At 43.6% G+C, this 21,056-nt stretch overlaps 1 protein-coding gene across 8 annotated transcripts in view; it reads right to left on the minus strand.

Moving 5' to 3' along the window:
• Positions 1 to 734: 734 nt before the first annotated feature.
• The window catches only part of PRDM15 (PR/SET domain 15), a 49,535-nt gene continuing 29,213 nt past the window's right edge, over positions 735 to 21,056 (minus strand). For 4 of the 8 annotated variants that reach the window (XM_034753262.1, XM_034753225.1, XM_034753270.1 and 1 more), the window contains 16 exons: positions 20,857 to 21,038; positions 20,174 to 20,268; positions 19,173 to 19,260; positions 16,745 to 16,912; positions 15,205 to 15,299; positions 14,144 to 14,275; positions 12,726 to 12,860; positions 8,942 to 9,105; positions 8,212 to 8,291; positions 7,156 to 7,275; positions 6,316 to 6,447; positions 5,776 to 5,859; positions 5,424 to 5,599; positions 4,186 to 4,266; positions 2,550 to 2,759; positions 1,625 to 2,101 (listed from right to left, as the gene is read on the minus strand). In XM_034753262.1, coding sequence (XP_034609153.1) covers positions 1,625 to 2,101; positions 2,550 to 2,759; positions 4,186 to 4,266; positions 5,424 to 5,599; positions 5,776 to 5,859; positions 6,316 to 6,447; positions 7,156 to 7,275; positions 8,212 to 8,291; positions 8,942 to 9,105; positions 12,726 to 12,860; positions 14,144 to 14,275; positions 15,205 to 15,299; positions 16,745 to 16,912; positions 19,173 to 19,260; positions 20,174 to 20,268; positions 20,857 to 21,038 — 2,419 coding nt within the window. Of the gene's footprint in view, positions 2,102 to 2,549; positions 2,760 to 4,185; positions 4,267 to 5,423; positions 5,600 to 5,775; positions 5,860 to 6,315; positions 6,448 to 7,155; positions 7,276 to 8,211; positions 8,292 to 8,941; positions 9,106 to 12,725; positions 12,861 to 14,143; positions 14,276 to 15,204; positions 15,300 to 16,744; positions 16,913 to 19,172; positions 19,261 to 20,173; positions 20,269 to 20,856; positions 21,039 to 21,056 lie in introns of all 8 variants that reach the window. The other 4 variants (XM_034753290.1, XM_034753234.1, XM_034753244.1 and 1 more) reach the window with 4 other exon arrangements.

A 21,056-nucleotide genomic window follows, 5' to 3' on the forward strand; every position in this document is an offset into this window, starting at 1 on the left:
CTGTGGATACTATAATTCATTCTCTAAGGGTGAGGTAGATCTTGCTGACACACACTTTCAAGTTTAACTCATTCCTCATCACGTTTTTGTTTACAAATTGAACATTTTCATTAATATGTTAGGCACAGATAGGCTTTTCATTAACATCAGTCGGTCTCCATTGTGAAGTGCAGCAATTGCCGTATGAAGGAATATCCCTCTTAGCAAGTTTGAGTGCCTCTGTTTGTAATGCAGCAAAGGAACTTTTTCTTCATCCATTGCTGGTTTGGAAAATTTGCCTTTCAGGTGTCCAGTGGCAGAGAGCAACTTTTACTGTTCACTGCTCTTTGACAACAGCAGTGCTTTGTCCTTTGTGTGGGAGGATATCATCGTCATTTTGATATGCAACAATCCAGACTGCACACTGGCACAAACAGAAGATATGGAGGATACAGCTTATCAGACATTGGAAATGACAGTCTCAGCATAGATGGGTCATATATCCAGGCAGGCCTATATCCATTGGCTCAGAGTGCCTCCTTGTGGCAGTATACAAGAATGTTAGACATTGCACTTTATGACTTCATGACAGCCAGTGTGTGGCTATGAGATTTGGAAGTTCTACAAGCAGAATCCACACACTAGTTCTGCCATGCAGAAGAATAAGGAGATGAAAAGATACATGGAACTAAGTCAGACCAGCCGTTAATACGTAAATATCCACCAAGAACACACAGTGAAATACAAAGGCTATATAAAAAATTACTTTCTCAAATGTTTATTACATGATGAAAGAAGACTAATTGGTAAATTCACATCCTGAACTTGATCAAAGGGGACTGATTGCTCTTCAAGCCTCCTAGCTAAAAGCAATATTGAAAGAGCAATTTTGACAAAATTACATAAAATTTTATCACATTATGGTTTCAGCTCATAACCGGTTTGATTCAAACAACTTTTATGGTCTTCTAGTAAAGTTGTTTTAACATCAGACTGACTATTTGCTTCAGGTAGCACTGACATGTTTTACTGATAAAAGATTTTTCCATCACCACAATGGAAATACTTTGTGAAATTGGGTACATTTTCTTTTACCCCATAGACTTTCCCCCACTTCCAGCCCCAAACCCTCACCCTTACTTTACCAGAGATACAAGACCTTCTAAGAATGGAAAAAGCAAGACAATCCTTTTTTGGGGGTTCAATTATATCTTTACATTTCAGTCTCTAGAAGGTGACAACCAGTGAACCCCAGCTCAGTGTATACATTCCTTCCAGACTGGAAAACAATTAAATTGTATGGCTGAGGGGTTAGTCGTATGTACTATTTGTGATTTCCCCTCTTTGTGTAAGGTCTATTGCGATGCTCTGGTCAAAACCCAGAACCAGCACTGCACAAAACACACCACCACACTGGGGTGCTGAATTTAGAACGAGACTGCTAGGCGGTGCTGCGTTTAGAAATAGTGTGTGAATTTCAAGACCACAGCGTTGCAGGGTGCTATGCCAATTTTAGTTTACATTTCATTGTATAAACATTTTCCCATCTCTGTTTGGTATCCAGCAAACCATTCACTTATCGTTTCCCACTTTTTTTAAAAATTGTCTCAGAGTCCAGTCCTTCTCCAGCCTTGCCAAGTATCACTCAGTAGCTGTACATCTGCTGTTGCTGCTCTGTTTGAACTTGCGGCTGTCCTGACTGCTGTTGTGCTTGCTGCGACTGGGGCGGCAGGACATCGGGCTGAGGCACTGCCCTCCATGTCAGCGGATGCTGCTCTGCGATCTGGTTCCCTAGAGGAGCAATGGAGTTCACCAGGGTTGTCAGGTTTATGAAATGGGCCACAGACTGGGGATTGGCGGCCTCTGGCTGCGGCTGTATCTGAATATCGTTTTGGCGATTGTGCAGCATGGCAGAACCACTGACCGTATCGAATGTCACAGTAAGGATTGAATTGTCGAGCTGTAACTGGCGTTCAGGAGCAGTCAGGTGGCCCACAGCCACTGGCTGGAGGTTGGTAAATTGGGTTCCGGCTGCCGTGGTAATCGGGGTGACGGTAATATTTGTCAACCCAACAGAACTAGAAGGGGCCGTGACGTTTGGGTCGCCAAGGGTCACCACCACCTAAGGAAAAACAGAAATAAAACCTCAACCTTCTGTTTGGCTCTCTGAAATAAAACATGTTAGCTGGCTGCAGACCATTTTGGTGCCCCTACTGCTGGCCATGGATATCGTGCTGAAGGGAATCTGCTGCTGTAAGCGGAAGAAAGCAGCTAACAAGCTAGAGACAAATGTAATATTGATACCGATTCACTGAATTAATTCCAAACTTGCAAGCACAGCTTCAGCAAGAGGCAGTGGCACCAAATGGGCTGAAATGAAGATAAGGAGTTTAGCGGAAGTGGAGGGGATTAAATAGATCCCTCTTCCTTCCCCAGCTTTCTATATCTCTTTCAATTGTGATTTCTACCTTCAGCTTTAAATCTCTAGCTCATTCACATTAGGCCTTAGGATTCCAACACCATCAACCCCTGTTGCAATGTCTGTCCAGTAGCTTTTCATGGGAACTCACCTGCTGAATACTCTGTACAGCTGAATTGGTTTCATCTCCCACATTCCCTGTGAATTCAGGTTCTTTCTCTGTGTATTCATTGAAGGCAGGGTCCTCAGGCACTTGCACTTCCTCCTCTTCACCCGGCTTCTGCTTTCGCTTATGGCCACGTTTAGAAGCTTTCATATGCTTGCCTTCGGGTAACTCTCCCTGTTCCAGGGTTAACTCAGGCTACAAGAAGAGAGTTTGCAGTACAACTGAATGTCGCTACTCAAGTCATTTAGCTCAGCATAGATCTGAGTGTGTCACCAGAGGTTGGTTTTCTGTCCATCCCCAGGTGAAGATGACCAGATTTGAGGGAATGGTTTTTCTCCCTGTAATTAACTCTTTACAATACCAGTACCCCCACTACACCACAAAGCAGAGAGGTTATTAGCATCTCTGTAGTGCAGTCAAAAAGATGACCTACACCAGCTGAGCTGAGTCACTGAAAAATGCATTCCCCACCAACCATGCTGAACACAGTTAAGATATTTGCAAAGGACATAACCCTTATTTACAGTAGGCACAAAATCTGGTTTTCCTTAGAATTTTTCTTCCTCTCGACACAGTCTTTCACACTCATTCTGGATTTGTTTTTCACTCTGCCCACTCCCCTCTTCTATTTGTCACTCTATTTTTTTCTTGGAGTTTTTGCTGGTCCCCTCACTGCTCCATTTTTCAGACAGTCTGATCATGTTTGTTGCCTCTTTGAATCCCTCCACTGCCTTCTGCTCACTTAACATAAAATTAAAGCTCCCTGTCATCACCTTCTGCCTAGCATTGCGCCCTGACCATTACATCTCTTACTACTCAAGCTCACCTGCTCCCTGTTGCTCTACCTGAGCACTTAACATCCCTCTTTCATTTCCTTCTCCTACTCCTCTCTGAAACCCTGGCTCAGTTGAAGTCAATGGGAGTTTTTCCATTAACTTCAGTAAGACCAGGGCTTCACCTTCTGTTTTCCTCTTCAGAATCCTGCTTCCGATCTGATCAATCTCTTCTCTTTACTGTCCCTCCATAAAGCACACTTCTTCCACAAGGCCTATAAAGCCCCAGCTCAAATCTGCCCTGTGATGCTTCTTTCACAGTCTGATCATCACAGGTCTGAGCCTTGAGAGCAGGGCCCCTGTCTCTGATCTATTCAACACAGAGTCAAACACAATGACAGTACCGAAACGCTTAATAATAATGTTTGTTAACTCTTCCCACTCTCTGCTCCATTTTTCCACTGCATTTTCTCTCTGCTTCTTTTTTCACTATCTCTATAAACAGAGCACAAACCCAAACCCCACTGGAGTCTCTAGGCACTACCGTAACAATAAGCTACAGTGTTTGAGTAAAGTTTTCAAACCTGTTTTTCCACCTTCAGAAAAAGAAGTTTGTTCATCCTCAGTTAAGACTAAGCCTGGGACAAATGCAAAACACTTGCCCATAGTGCATACAGGATCCTGAATCCAACCCCAGCATTCATGAGCAGGTTCCAATTTTATCCGGGGTCACTCACCAGTGATGGTGGATGCCATGGTGTATGTCATTCAGTGCCATGGAAACAACATGTGAATGGCAAGGACCCAAAGCCACAGAAGAATTTAGGATTCTACCACGGTTAGTTTACCTGAACAATCCCAATAGAGGAGGCATCAATGGTGGTAGCTTCTGGGAGCTGCTCTAAATCGTCAATTCTAACTGAAAGAACCTACAGATAAACAGATCTTGGTCAGCTTGATAAATTATGGCCAGTACAGAACAGCAATGGAGAGCTCCACTGACAAGTAACATCACAAGACAGGATCATGCAACCGAACGCGTTTTAATTGATTTGATTAATCAATATAATAGGTTTAATGTGTTTTACTTTCATTGATAATAATAATCTTATGGTATATAATCTTCCTTCCTCTCACTGACACCACAGCAACCAATTCCATAACATTTAGTTTCCATAAAATCTCATTGCTTTCTGTGGGAAAAAATAAGCATAATATATGGGTCACTATACTGCCATGTGAACAAAGTGACCACACCGCTGGAAATTTAGTTTAAACATAACAGCAGCTGCAGTCCATCTTTTCATCCTTGCTTCCTAGACAATACCCCATTAAAACTGGAGGACTTCAGGAGAAGACAAACCCACATTTACCAGCCCTGATGGTTCAGTGAGCAACAAAAATTACAGTGCCCCTGAACTACAAATCTCTGAGTGTGGCGTGCTCCACTGTATACAACAGGATCTATACATCTCAGTTCACTGAAGATCTGAAACAACCAGCTCTCCACATTTCAGGTACTTTATTACTCAGCTTGGTTTTAATGCAAAAGAGAGAGGGCAAGAGTTTTGCCCCTTATTTTGTTTCCCCACCTTCACTGGGAAACAGAAGAGATCAAGGAAGAGCAATAGTGATAAACGGTTTATAAAGTAAGATCTCCAAGGGAAAAGTTAGTAGAGCAGGTCATAGCTGAGCTAGATAAAAGGAATTCTGAGGGAAGACATGATAGCTGTCAACAAGGGATGCCATAAAAGGAACGGGGATCAATTATCCACACTAGTTGATGAGGACAAAACAGAAAAATACGGAGTTAAGATGCAGCAGAAAAAATTAGCTGAATTAATAGGAAAAAGGAATTATTAAATGTTTATGAATCAGCAATTAGAAGGAACACAAACAGAGGGGCAAGGGGTTGTGGAATTGCCATTAATGCAGAAAATCAAGCCTAACACAGACACTTGGTCTACAAATAACCAAGATCAGTCCTGCCAGAATGCAAGGAGGAGGAAGTAGATGACTCACTTGAAGTCATAGCTACGCCAAGTGAATTTATAATAAGCCACAATCCATCTGCCACAGATCTCACCTCTGGATGTTTGCGCCTCATGTGTCGACTCATTGAAGCTCTGGTAGAAACCTTTGTCCCACAGAGCTGACAACTCTGAGCTTCTACCTTATCGTGAGTTAACTGGATGTGCTTCTGAAGCATGTAATCAGTGACGTACTTTTTATCACAGACTGAACACGTCCATTGTTTCCCAACTGGTGGCAAATGAAATGAAAAGGAGTTAGTAGATATCCCTAAAGGTGAATATTGTAATAGTGCATTAAGAGGAACACATTTTTTTTTAATTACGTAGTGCAGAATGCGGACTCAGGATTGCTTGAAGCAGAATGTCAAGCTGTTGTCTTTCAATACATTGCATTAGTGCACTTACCTGTATGAATCAGTTTATGGGTCTCCATTGTGTTTCTCTCACTAAATGTCTTCCCACAGAGCTCACACATAAAATCTTTGATTCCTATATGGAGAGATTACATTTAAAACTGGAGTGATAATAGATTAAGGTACCTGGTACAATTATGAATCTTAGGTTATGAAAAATCAGTTTCACTAGCCACTTTTTCCATTGTTTGCAAAAGTACTGTAGGAAATGCAGGCACTAATGGGAGCTGGTGCAGTGGGTGAGATGTTCGTCTGGGGATCAGAGTTCAAACCCTAATTTGAGACAAAAAGCGTATCCTACACCCAATGGTCTATGTTAAAAAAACAAACCATGACATAGTGGGCAGGTCTCTGCTCATGAGAGGCCAAAGTCTTCACACCTTTTAAAATACAGTATATGCATATTCTTTTTAACTGTGTTGCTCATGCTCTTTGACTATTCAGCGCAGGGTAATGTCATATTTCCAAAACAACCATTTAACTGATTAAGTGTGATTTCTGCAGGATGACTGGTCCTCTGGGTTGCTCTCACCTGTGTGCCTTTTGTAGTGCTTCAGCATGTTGACCTTCTGTGCGAATTTACGATGGCATTCCTTGCATTCATATTCCTTAATCCCTTTGTGGAGTTTCATGTGGTGACGCAGAGCATGTTTTGTCTTCATTCCTGTGAGCCATGAAGATGTAACTGAAGACATGGTGGGAAAATTCATCTGCATTACCCTTCACCCCCCACCCTGAGTAAGGACTCAAGATGAGCATGTTTCAAACAGATGATCCTAACTTCATCCCTAATAGAAGATGTCCACGAATGCCCATAGGTGATCTAGAAATGCTCTTTAAATAGTGGGTTTGGGTTTTTTATGTTAAAAAAAAAAAATCTATGAAAAACATTTAAACAATCACTAAGGAGGGTAAGAGAAAAGCACGGAGAGACAGGGAATTTGACAAGAACATAATCTAAGGCACCATATTAGTGTCTTGCAGGGATTTCAGTTCAAGGTTGTTCAAGTAACAAAGTAAAGAAAAATGTTTATTCTAACTGCTAAGTCCTGAAAACTCAGCCTAGAACGCACAGTTAAACTGTGTTCTTTCTGACTCTTTTCTGGGATGTAAATGCGATGGAAGTCAGGCAGGCAAGCGTTCCTGAAATTAGCAGCAGCACAGATGAAGAACTTTAGAAGTCAGGTTTGCTTGCTGCAGGCCAGGGAACTGATGGATGTATAATTAAGGCAGGCCCCTAACATCCTGATCAGCATGGCTTCCTATTCAAGACTCATTACTTTGAGGACTTTCCTGGTATTTAATGAAGCTATTGGTTTTAATATGGGAAATGTAACAAACAAAATGTCTAATTCAAAGGCGATGTCTGTACCTTTACCACATTCCGCACACAGGTATTCTCGGATGTTATCGTGGACTCTCATGTGCTCTTTTAACATGTCCTTTCTGGCAAATGACTTTCCACACTGCTCACACGCATGACTTTTTACACCTTCAAAAAAAAAAAAAAAAAAAAAAAAAAGGTTATTGCAGTATAAGCAGAATCTCTAGGGGAAAATGTGTGTTGCTAAAAGCTGACAAACCTCTGGCAATAGATTCACTGAGCAATAATCCAACTGTCTCCTGAACAGCTCCTCTCAGACAAACTGAATCCCAAAATGAATTATGAGAAATAGGCAAGGGAGAGAAGAGGTTTTCATCTGAGCTTTGAAACAAGACGGAGGCAGCGAGAGATGGAAGAAAGCTGTAGAGAAGGATCTCATGATGAGCGTAGAGACTTATGCTTCTGTATCAACAGTGCTGAGACTGTGTAAAGGGACAGAAGAGTGAGTGGTGCTAAGTGAGCAAGTGGGGGGGGGTAGATGGAGACAAGGGACAGAAGTCTGACTGGAGATTTTTAAAAACCAAAGAGCGCTAGATTGAACTGCATTCTGAAATGCACAGTGGGGAGCCGGCAAAGTCATTTAAGGATGAAGGGATGTGGACCTGCTCTTCTCCACCTCAGAGGAGATGGGGAGCAGCCTTCTGCACATGCTGGAGTAAAGAGCTGGCACTTTGAGATGCCAAAGAGCTGGAAGGAACTGCGGTTCTCAAGGTGAGACGAAATGAAGGCCCGGATGAGTATTTCAGCAGAGATAAGTAGAGAGTCAACATTTTTATTGAATGAAAGCTAAATTATATAATCAGGGAATCTCTTAAATCATGCTCTGGTATCATTTACCCTCATCAATTTTATACATACATACACACACACTTTATAAAACTGGCCTGCCATAAAACCATAAAAATAGCAATAACTGTATGGGTTCTTACTGTAAACTACCATAACCAGTTTCTTCCTGACAAGTAAAAGTATGGCCTCAGAAAGCATCCAGAAAAGGAAACCTTTGATATTAATAATAAAGGAACAACAACAACATCATGTTACCTGTGTGTATAAGCTTATGTCGTTCCAAATTCCCGATGCTGTTAAAAATCCTTCCACAAATTTCACATGGGTGGATGTATCTGAAACAGAAAAAGAAGCAGACTCTGCCATTCTCTTTTTGACAGGACTATGGTTTCAGTGATCTCAATCAGCAACTGGAATTTGTTTGAAAAGATTGTTACTGGCAAGGTTTCCTTGCAATATAAGTGTATGGTAAAATAGGGTTAAATAAAATAAGCCTTAAAAAAACATACAAGTGCATCACAAAGTAAGTGTGGCCAGGCAGTATTGCTCTCTCAAATTATACAGTCATTTTTTGATTTGATTAAAAATCTTTACTTTAAAAATCCAGAACTATTATCTGCCCGATGGTGTACCTGCTATATATGACATGACATATTGACAATTGGGGGTATGTTTTACCCCTTTAGTAAATGAGGACCTGATCTTACAACCCTTGATGAAGCAAGAGGTCTCAATGGGACACAAGAACTGCAGGACTGTATAAACCTGAAACAATGTCAGAAAACATCAGCTACTCATATCACAAAAGAAACTGAAAAAAGAAGGGATTTCTCCTGGTACCTTGACATTAAAGAGAAAAGCCTCAAGAATGTCAATGTGTGTCTATCCCTCACTAACCAAGCACCCCTATTTGGCACAGCCACCATGATCTCAAAAAAAAAAAAAAAAGTAGTTCATACAATATTAGTCAGACATGTCATCTTACTTCTGCACATTTGGATCAGGCAGATTCTCCCGGTGAATGACCATGTGAGCATGGTAAGTTGCCTTCAAGGCGAATCGTCGATTACAGATGCTACAGCCATAGCCTTTCTCCTTGTGAACCTCCATTATGTGTTTTAGGTACTCCTTCCCTCTGCCAAAGGTTAACTGCAGAACGAACCAATAGTGAACGCACGGGAAAAAAATCTCTCAGGAAATAGTGACCAGTTAATGTAGTACTGGGATCTACAGCATAAATAGCCAGTAATCAGAAATACTGTCCTCACTATCAAAGAGTACAGGGAAATCTATACTCCTTCCTGGAACCTGAGGTACTAAGCACTATAAAGAACATCCAAAACCAGTCCCTCCACATGGGAGACTGTAGTTTGGGATACTAGTGCAGGCTGATACTCCCCTCCTGGGGTCTAAGAATGCGGCAGAGGCAGTTCACTCAGCCGCTGGAGATGGAAAAAAAAAGTCTCACATTGCTCTGCTAGGAATCCTCTGATTATTTCTGGCCCTGAAGGGAGCTACAGCCAACCTCCCTTAGCCATCAATGGAGCAAACCTGCAGGGGAGAGAGTAGCTTTTGGACTCTAAGGCCTTGGCTACACTTGCAGATGTACAGCGCTGTGAGTTAAACCTGACTTCGTGCAGCTGAGTAGAGAGAGCGCTGCAGTCTGTCCACACTGACAGCTGCCCAGCGCACTATCGTGGCCACATTTGCGGCAATTGCAGAGCTATTGGGAGCGGTGCATTAGGGGCAGCTATCCCACAGAGCACCTTTTCCCATTCTGGTGCTGTGGGTTGTGGGAAGGGGGAGTGGGTGCGGGGGATTTTGGGTCCTGTCTCAATGCCCCGTGATGCATCGCTTTGCATCCCAGAAATCTCTTTGTTTCTGTCCACCTTTGGCGCCATCTTTCAACGGTTTCTGTGCAGCGCGATCTGTCTGCGGGAAATGGAGTCCGAACTGCTGAGGCGTACGCTGACGAATCTCGCCAGCACGTCACATTTGGCTGTCGAACTATTCCTTAAGATCCAAAGTGACAGTGAGGGTGAGGATTCCGACGATGCTATCGAGCCGCGTAACGTGTACGACACGAAATTGCTTGTGGCATTCACGGACATGCTCAGCACCGTGGAACGCCGCTTTTGGGCTCAGGAAACAAGCACCGAGTGGTGGGATCATATCGTCATGGAAGTCTGGGATGACGAGCAGTGGCTGCAGAACTTTCGGATGAGAAAAGCCACTTTCATGGGACTGTGTGAGGAGCTTGCCCCCACCCTGCGGCGCAAGGACACGAGATTGAGAGCTGCCCTGCCAGTGGAGAAGCGGGTGGCTATTGCAATCTGGAAGCTGGCAACTCCAGACAGCTACCAGTCAGTCGCAAACCAGTTTGGAGTGGGAAAGTTGACCGTTGGAATCGTGTTGATGCAAGTTTGCAAGGCCTTTAATCGCATCCTACTCAGAAGAACCATGACTCTGGGTAACGTGCAGGAAATAGTGGATGGCTTTGCACAAATGGGGTTCCCTAACTGTGGAGGGGCGATAGATGGGACGCACATTCCTATTCTGGCACCACCCCACCTAGGATCCGAGTAAGTTAATCGGAGGGGGTATTTCGCTATGGTTCTCCAGGTGCTTGTGGATCACCGTGGACATTTCATTGACATTAACACAGGCTGGCCCGGAAAGGTGCATGACGCACGCATCTTTCGGAACACTTGGCTGTTCAGGAAGATGCAGGCCGGGACTTTTTTCCCAGAGCGGAAGATCACGGTAGGGGACGTTGAAATGCCCATTGTGATCCTTGGAGATCCCGCTTACCCATTAATGCCATGGCTCATGAAACCCTACACAGGGAGCCTTGACAGCAGCAAGGAACGGTTCAACTACAGGCTGAGCCGGTGCTGAATGACTGTGGAGTGTGCCTTTGGCCGTTTAAAGGCCCGCTGGCGATCTCTGTATGGGAAGCTGGACTTGGCCGAAAGCAGCATCCCCGCGGTTATATCCGCGTGCTGTGCCCTCTGTAATATTTGTGAAGGGAGGGGTGAAAGCTTCACTCAGGCATGAACCTCCGAGGTTCAACACCTGGAGGCTGAATTTGCACAGCCAGAGAGCAGGGCTATTACAGGGGCCCAGCGCGGGGCTGCAAGGATTAGGGATGCCTTGAGGGAGCAATTTGAGGCTGAAAACCAGCAGTGATATCTGGTGCCCTGCACGGGAGTGAAGTGCAGTAGTTCCAATCTTTAGGAATCAGTGTCTGCTTAGCAGACAAGCAGACTTGCAGTGCCTGTTTATTTCGTGGGCGAAGGAGTCTTTTACTTTATGCAATAATAAAGAATGTTTTCAAAGCCAAAAAATCCATTTATTGAAAAGAAAAAAAAATTATTGAAAAGAAAAAAGGGGGTGGAGTGGGGAACAGTGCAATCACAGATTTGTGTATGTTCTGTCTGGTGTGCTGTGCAGTGAGTGCTGCACTTCAGGACAGCTATACTGCATGGTGATGGGGGTTGAGTGCAGAGGGTAAGGGTCGTGGTCTTCAGGGTTGGGTGGTGAAGATACTGGTGTTGGAGGCAGTGGGTGGCGTGAAGAACACGGAAGTTGGGGAAAGTGGGCTGGAGGTGACAGTGGAACACAGCTGGGACTGGACAGCTTCCTCCCCCCAAACACTGATGAGGTCCAGCAACTCGCCATTGCTCCATGCTGGGGCTCGTTTGGCGCATGGAGGCATGGTCACCTGGAAAGATTTGCTGATAGCACTCCACGCCACGCCGGGCTGAGCAAACAGGAAGGGAATTTTTAAAATTCCCGGGGAATGTAAAGAGTGGGTCACATGGTTGGTTACCTGAGGCCAGGGCAGTAGAGTTTGAACTGATGACCAGAGTGGCTAGAACAAGCATTGTGGGATACTGCCGAATACTTCTGGAGGCCATTCACAGTGCATTGGGTGGCCACACTCAGTATTCCTCTCGGAGAAGTGGAGTACATGCAGCGCTGCAACCAAGGAGATACAGCGCTGCAAATGCCTTGCCAGTGTGGACGGGGAGTGAGTTACAGCGCTGGGGGCGGCTTTACAGCGCTGCAACTCGCAAGTGTAGCCAAGGCCTAAGGATCTTTCCCATTTCATAGGGGAAGCGGAGAGGATCAAGAGAAATTGTCTCTTCATGAAGGAGACAACAGGCAGCCTGAAGAGTTACCACAAAGCACCGTCTCAGGGATTTCACTTCTCGGCTGTTTAAACTGTACTGAGCTGAAAGTGAGGCATGTCACTGCTGAGGTCACACATCTTTATTATGATTACTTGTATGACAAAGCCATTCTGCCTTTCTGACATAAGTAATAATTCAGTCAGTTTAGCTGTCCCAACCAACCAGTTCTCTGATAGAGAATTCTAAGAATCTTGAAGATGACATTTTCCCCCTGGCCACGACTCCCACCCCCACACACTTCTTTCCAACTCCCAAAAGCCCTGCCCTGTGATGATCATCTCTTCCTCCCACAGTGGATGGCTCAATCAAGTATGCTCCAGAGGCCATGAATGCCATTCCATTAGCGTCGGATGCCAGGGAGGAGTGTGGCACCCTCTCATTGCTGATGTGGGAGTGCAGGACCAGAATTAGGTCATGGTCTTGAATCCCCCAAATTGTGCTGCTGCTAGACCATCAGACTGGCCCTCTCTTAGCTTATTTTCAATGTTCTGTGAAATTCTGATTATAACAACTTTTTCTTTGACAGGAGAAACTAACACACACATTTAGTTGGAAAGGAGAATTTAAAGCTACCTGGCACCTTTTGCAGCTATACTTGTGAGGCTCAGAATCTGCACTTTCATCAGAGTTGTCATCGTTTTCCTCTGATGAGATTCCGATTTTACCAATGAACTCTTCCCTCTGGTGGTCATCCATTAGTGCAATGTCCTATACAGGGTGGGGAAGGAGATTCCATCTTAATCAGATCTAATGTCAAAACTTAATACATCTCCAACCTGTTTGCAACACTGATTAACTACATAAACTGCCGACAATAATGTGATTCAAGGCATTCTCCCATATAATGAAATACCTGCAAAAGTTCCCCAGTTTGTACAGACACAATGTTGTTATTTTTTAAATGCCAAATATATGCATATTTTATGAATATTAGTATAAATAGGGACCAACCGCAGCCGTGTTAAATCTATAGAACCATTTTAATGGAACCATTGAAGAGTGTAACACCTTTCAGTTTGTGTTAAAGAAATTGCACCATTTCACTAAACCACTTGACTCTTAACTGCATTACAAGGGTTCTCCAGACAGTTCAACAGGCAAGACGTTTCCCTGTGAGGATCCTGCAATACCTCAGGGATTCTGAAAGACTTTCAGAGTATGGACCACATTATAGCAGAGAGACTATTTCAGGCATGCCTCCTCTCCTGTTCATAATTGCTTAACAGCCCTGTAGCAATTATAGCAATTGCTTATATGGAAAAGTAACATCAAGAAAAGATTCAGTATATAGCTGCCTTTTAATGCAGTTTAGCAGCTGGCAACCAGGAGGAGGAGCAGCAGCACCATGTCTGCGGACCACCAGCCTGTGCTCTGTGGATCAGTGTGACAACTGCTATAATAATCAATACTTCTACCCAACACTCGCATAGCAGCTTCCACCCAAAGCTCTAAAAGGGATCATACCAACACTAGTTAATTGAGCTGCCACACCTTGCAAAGGAAGTAAGTGTTCTCTTTGCTTTAGGTGGGTGAACTGAAGCACGGTGGTTAAGTGGCATGCCCAAGGTCAGGCAGAGTGTCAGGGGTCAATCTTGGGACCTGAACTAAGCTGTCCTCCTAACTTCTAGTTGCTTGCCATAACCATTAGACAACACCTCCTCTATGTAACCTAGCTATTAATGTTTAAAGTGACGGTTCCCTCAACTCCCCTATTTCATAGTTTTTTTTCTCATACTTAACCACCCACAGAGTTGAAGATAAGCTGCGAAGGATTTACCTTAAAAAACCCAAAACTCTTGTTTCTGAGATTCCAAACACCAAATTCTGGCTTGAATCGAGAAACAGGTGTAACAGACCCTTATAGAGATGTACGGACAGGGCAAGGAGATATATGTGATCCCTCTTACGTGGCCAGCATGATCACACCACCTTAGTAGTCTCAAACAGGTTTCCAATAAAAAATGCAAGTTATCAAAATATTAACAGAATACCTTAAAATGGACGTGAATATGATCTCTAAGAACGTCCACTCTGAAAAATTTACGTCCACAGATTTCACAGGTGTATTTCTTGTCTCCGTGTGTCAGGAGGTGTTTGTTCATATTGCTCCTGCATGAAAATACCTAGGGTAGAAGAACACTGAAGAATATTTTTCTTGTCATGCCTCAAGAGGCATCTGAGCTACTCCTCTTCATAACTTAATTTGCAATTAGATTTAGGAGGTATTTAATACTGCTCTACTTGTTCCTGGGCAGGGCAACCTATTTGTTTGTGTTTCAGAGAAGTAAGAGCTCCCATCATCCACTTCACACCAGGCTACACAAGCTGTTAACATAGTCACTTATGCATCAATAATCACTCAAAGGATTAGCAGAGATTGGTTATGTAACAGAGGTGGACATCTAATATAGGTGGAGTAGAATTACAACTAATACATTTGGAGATATTTGGGGATGGTCCCTTGAAACAGGATTGCCTAAGAAGGGTGGTCCCCTTCTATATATGCGACACTGCAGTGACACTTAGCTATTCCCAAGTAAAAAAACCCATCATTTACTTAGAAATAAGGTTGCTTGAGTGCAAATTCCACCACCACAAATCACTTAACATCTTGGAAACAGTAGTTAAGTCCACATTCTCATCCATGCCATTCACATTCACACTAATCTTGGATTGCATATTTTACCACCCAACACTGCCCAATTGCACTCGTGGCCTCCATCACTACGCCACACGCTCACTTTCAGTTCTAATGCAGAATTGCTCACAAAGCCCACATCCAGCTCCTCTCACTCCAACACAAACCCTTCACTCCAACCTAAGCCAAATAAAGAGACTGTATTAACAGACAAATCTGGAGCGTAACAGTTTATAACTGGTCCTCGGAAAATATGAGGTTGGACTAGGGTTTTGTTTAATGCTGCTTTAAGTGAAAAGCTTGTCAGAACGCTGGCTACAGAGTATTTCTTGGTGCGTCTGTAGTGAGGACTGGAGGATTACTGGAGCTTGAATGCAAAGCTCTATCTGACACAAACTGGCAAAAAAAGCCTACCTTCCCACACACAGGGCATCCCGAGGGTTCCTTCTTGTAGCGCACCATGTTCTCGGTGCTGTGCTCAAAGTCTTCTCTTTTCACACGCCTCACCCCTTAACGTCACAGTCCCCACCAAAAAAAAATAAAATAAAATAAACCACATTTTCCACTCCTGTATGCCTTTTCAGTCGAATACACACTGTTTCTGTAAAGCGCAGTGAGATAGGGGACTAGTGCTCTATGCATAATTTTGTCTCTGAATGAACGAACCAATACTTAGTTACAGCAGTGAAAGGGATCTTAGAAATACAAGAGAGGCGTGTTGAAGATATATTTTTGTTTTCCTGTTGGTTACTTGTACCAATCTTAAAGTGCGAGAAAAGCTACTTCTATTGTAAGCAAATCACTTTCATTATTTGTTTCAGTAAAGTCTACCCGGTGCGAGGTGATTTATCTAGGGTGGGGAGCAGTTTAACATAGAAACTCTGCCAGCCAGTCAGTCAGTCAGTGGGTGCTGTAGATGCACAGCCGCTCAACCCCAGGCACTTCATGTTTAACAAAGACCCCTGTTTCCACCCCTGCTGCTTTCGAGGGGAGAAGGGGGCCCCAGGTCACTGGCGCAGCCTCTGTGACAGGTGAGAGGAGACCCACTGCCCCCAACACCACTCAAAGTGGGGGATGGGGCTGTGGTATGGGGGGCAGAACAAAAGGAGGGGCCTCTCTTGTCATGTGCCTAGGGCCCAGATTGTTTAATCTGGCCTTACTTCTAAACTACTTTCAATCTTGTCCCTAAAAACTACTAGTGGTAGTTTAAAACAAATACCCAGATTTCATTGTATGTTCTCATTTTTAACCTCTCCTTTGTGACTATCATTTCCTTCAGAGGCTACGGCTTAATTATCAAAGGTGCTGGGCACCTGCAATGCCCACTGACTTCAGTGAGATTTGTGAGTGCTCAGCTCTTCTGGTCTGGTTTCATAAGTGCTCTAAATGTTGTAAGGCAACATATTGTGCCGCATTCAATTTATTTGTTAAACTGATTGTCATAATCCCATATTATTCTCTGGAACGGATCTGTGCTTACTCACTGCCGTCCAATTCCCAATGAAAGAGAGCAACTTTGCCAACAAGCTTTTCAGTTACCACAGAAATTTCAGAAGACTTGGATTTTTAACATCACAAGAGATCATTCTGATCATCTAGTCTGACCTCCTATTCAACACAAACCACACAATTTTCACCAGGCAGTTAATGCATGTAGCCCAACAACTGGTGACTGAACTATAGGATATAGTCTAGAAAGACACCCAATCTTCATTTAAAGACTCCAAATGATGGAGCATCTACCACTTCCCTCTGTAATCAATTCCAATGGTTCATTATCCTTATTGTTAAAAATTTGCTAACCTTCCCAAGGATAAGCTACACCAGATCAGCTAATTAGTTTTGAAATGATAGCCAGCATCAAGTGAAAACTGATGCAGAATGATTTACTTAATTTCCCCAAGCCAACTGACACTTCAAAAGCAACAATCAGCTTCATGCCAAGTGTACTTACCTTCCAAGTGTCTCCTTTGATGATCCAACATGACATCCTTCCGGTAGAACATCTTATTGCAGATTTCACATGCAAATTTCTTATCCCCGTGCTTCTTCTTGTGTTTGGAGAGGTTACTATTCGTGGAAAAGAACCTGAAACACATCTCACACTGGAATGTCTTGTCATCTGTAGGTAATGAAAATAAAGCAATTATTTTAAGATAAAAATGGTATTTTTTTTAAAATATGATAAGAAATTTATTCTATAGTTAGATCTGGCATTACAAAGCACCACACATGAATCTGGGGAAAGCAGAACGTGAGTTTTTCGTTCTTACTTGTCAATTTGTCTTCTGTCAAAAAATAAAATAAAATCAGTCAATCTAGAATCTTGACAGGTTAAGATCTGCTCCTCAAAATCAATCACAGGCAACTCTACTAGAGATTCCACCCTTGCTCCCTCAGGTTTATCTTGCGCTATGAAAATCTGGAAGTCACCAAAACACACCAAAATTGCTTCCAAAGTTAATTCAGCAATGGTAAATATTAAAGATGTTAACATGTACATTGATTCTAGCAAAATAAGTTTCTCATATAGGCCCCCGACCCTGCAGTCTGGCATACTCTCATTAATTCTATCCAAACTGGGTTCAGTCACAGGTTTCCCAAATATGACGTCCTGTTTGGAGCGGCAATGTCTGAGGAACACAGTAGCATAGGAATTGCTATCCCAGCTTCGAACAAAGGCACACTTAGTCCACACCTGATTTCCAAGAACAGACAGTACCAGGTGCTTCAGAGGAAGGCATAAAACCCCCATAATGGACAGTTAAACAACAAGAGGCCTACTGGGGAAGTTTCTTCCTAACTCAGAGGCTGTTCAAAAGTCTGAGGGTTGTTGCATGGTCCTGCAGATGCCACAGGGATAAGATAGAAGAAAGAAGTATTAGGCCAGTTAACAATAGGTCCAAAATGTTTTTAATTTTGGAAAGGATCAACTCTGTGAGAGAGAGAGAGCTGCCACTGACGAAGGCAGATTACTGGGAGGTCTTGGCACCATCTGTCCTTTTATACAAGCATTGCCCCTTGGAAGAAAAGTCTTAAGTAAGGTTACCTCCAGTTGTGCTTGGAGGAACAATTACCCAGAGGATTCCAGGCTGATGGATATTTTGTGTCCAAGGAGTGACTAAGGGCTCTAGGGAGGAGATGCAGAGGAAAGGACAGTTCTAGTGATATCACAGAGGAAGAAACAACAGGACCTAGTGGGAGACTGGATTTACTGGGAGAAGGAATGAGAAAGCAGGTGAAGAGTGCAAGTCTGGGAAACTGGAGGCTGCAAGTCTGGAGCCTTCAATGGTGATAAAGATAAGAGGAAGCAGAGATGGACTGAGAGGAAAGGTGTGAAGTTTAGTTTTAGAAAAAGCAAGCTGGAGAAAGTGGTAGGATATCTGGGAGGAGATATCCGAGACACAGCCGGGGATGTGAGATTCGAGAGAGGGAAAGAGATAAAATACAACGCATGGGTGGAATTGTTGCTGTACAAATTGCCTGGAATAGTTTTCCATGATGCGGTAACAGATGTTTGTTTTTACAGTGCTGCTGTAATGTGAGGAAGGTGAAGCCTGAAATGACTACTCTTCCCTCCTGGTTGCTATAGAGATGAATTATGGTGTAGCAGACTTCACTTGGGGGTCCATAGGCCATGGCTCAACAGTCTCCAAAATCATGGGATGGCCTTGTCAGGCAATCTGAGGGCCTGGCAGCTGAATTACAGCTGTCTTCCTCCGGTGTTCGCTGGGTTCTTCCAGATGGACAAAGGGGGGGAGCGAAGGGTACAGGGACCTGGGCCCTCCCTCTCCACTGGGTCCCAGCCCAAGGCGGAAAAGGGCGAGGAGTGTCTCAGCCCCCCTCTTGCTGGTACACCAGACCAGCCACCCTTGGACTACTTCCTATCTTCCCTATTCTTTCTTCCGTTTGGGGCAGGGTCACAGCACGCTGCTTCCCTCCCCGGGGAGGGTTGCTCAGACACTCTCAACAAGTCAGATAGTCATTCAGGGCTTCCCAGCTCCCTTCGCATTGTCCAGTGATTCCCCGTCAGAGAGAAGGGGAGAGGAAAAGGGGTCGAGCCTCTGGCTGCTACGTCAGGTCTTACCCACAGTCCAGGCCCTCCCCCTGTGGATTCCTGTCCCAGAAGCTACCAACCAATTGGCTTCGTTCCTGCAGACAGTTTTTTCTTCACTCTCCCACCTGCTTGAGTGCCAGACTCCCCTTTTAAACAGGTCCTACATCTGGAGCAAGTTCTACAGTGGCTGAGGGGAAGGGCCCTCTTGGCCCAGTACTGCTCCATCGCTCATTTAGTCTTAAGTGAGGGGTCTGTAAATGCCATCATATATGGGAAATTATGAAAGCTGATTCAAGATTAGATAACGTTGGTGAGCAGTCATCACCTGTTCTGCAATTGTGGAATTCCAATGCACTTTCTATCCGAAAGGCCTTTTCACATGTAGCACACTTGTACCTGTAGTCGCTGTCAACCTGAGGATTGTAAACAGTAAACATTTAAAAGAGGGAGAAGAAACACAAACCATACACAATGGAAAAAGAGCTTGCAAAAAATTCTAGGTTGCTTTTTTATTGTGACATCCATTTCATTTTCTTCAACAGAAATATTTTTCTTCAAAACATTTGAGTACATTTCAGCGCAGAATTTTGACATTTTAAATTTCAAAGAATGACTCCTAATTCTAAACTTGCTGCAAAAAATACGGTGCTGTACTTACTGATCTATAAAAGACACATATGTACGTGTGTAGGTGACAGAGAGTGTGTGTTTTTGGCTACTCTAAGCCCTGCAATGAAGAATTTGATTTAGGAAAAACAAGATGTTTTCTGACTCATAGTCAGGCTCCACAATATTCTTGGCATCAGATGCCAGTAATCTGAGAGTTTAGGGCCTGATCCAAAACTCACTAAAGTTAGTCGAAAGACTCTCATTGCCATTAATGGGTTTTACTAGCATTATGAATTGTATTGCAGTAGCATTCAGAGGCCTCAATCAAAGATCAGAGCCCCAATGCAAGTAACGCTGCATACTCACACACACACGACCCTCTCTGCTCTAGGGAGCTCACAGTTTAAACATACAACAAGAGACAACAGGTGGCAATAACCAGAGAGGACACGCAAACAAGACAACAGTGAAACAATCCTACTTAGTACAGTGAACAGCAGTCAGAGCACACCTTTAGATCCTGCCCAGAGTCTCCTGCTAGCTCTCATTCAGTGACACTCTCCTTGTGGTAAGAAATGCCTGAGCACTTTTCCATAGGCAATTCATACCAGGGATCCATTCACACAGGACTGACTTACACACCCCAATCATCAGCACTGAACTCTCAGCACATTTTCATCTCTCCTCATGAAGAACCATCTGGTTATTTCTACTCACCTCATTCCTGCTGTGTTTATATGAAACGTGCTGCTTCAAGCTCTCTTTACGGCTGAACAGTTTTGCACATTCCTCACATTTAAACAATTTGTCACCTGAGGGATCCATCAAGAGAAAACAAAAGAGTGAGCGACTGATGTAACCAACTGGGAACTCCATGTGTGATATCTGAACAATTCTATAGGTTGCTCCAAACAAATAGGCTAGCAATCAGCTGAAATGTGAGCAGCTTCAATCATTAAAAGGATTAATTCATTGATGTCTGAAGTCAGAAGGGACCATTGTGATCAACTAGTCTGATCTCCTGTATAGCACAGGACATAGAACTTCCCCAACACAATTCCTGCATTTAGTTCTACATGCCAAATAACCCCTGCTTGAACTAGACCATGTATTTTAGAGAGACAACTAATCTTGATTTAAAGACTCAGAGTGACGGAGAACACATGACACCGTCTCACTGTTGAAAGTCTGTACCTTATTTCCAGTCTCAATTTATCTAGCTTCAACTTCCAGCCACTGGATCTTATCATGCTTTTGTCTGTTTGATTGAGGAGCCCTCTAGTAATTAATGATGGAACCTGTGAAAAACATCTGCATCTCGAATATCTCAGTTCTTCTGCTGAACCCCTGAACTGACTGGAGAGAACCACAGCATAGTAGGGAGCTGAAGGGAAACCCACCATGAGACCGGATGTGCCTGCTGAGGTTGCTGCTGTTCTGGAAGATCTTACTGCAGATGTTGCACTGATATACCCGTTTGTGTTCCCCAAGTTGCTTTATGAGCTTTCGACGTATTCCATGTCTACTGGAGAGAATTAAACTTCTTTTGAGGGACATGGTGTTTTGGTGATGAGCAAACCTACTGGATTAGAGAAAGAAA

This window comes from Trachemys scripta, chromosome 1 (genome assembly GCF_013100865.1).
Source record: "Trachemys scripta elegans isolate TJP31775 chromosome 1, CAS_Tse_1.0, whole genome shotgun sequence".
Lineage (NCBI taxonomy): Eukaryota > Metazoa > Chordata > Testudines > Emydidae > Trachemys > Trachemys scripta.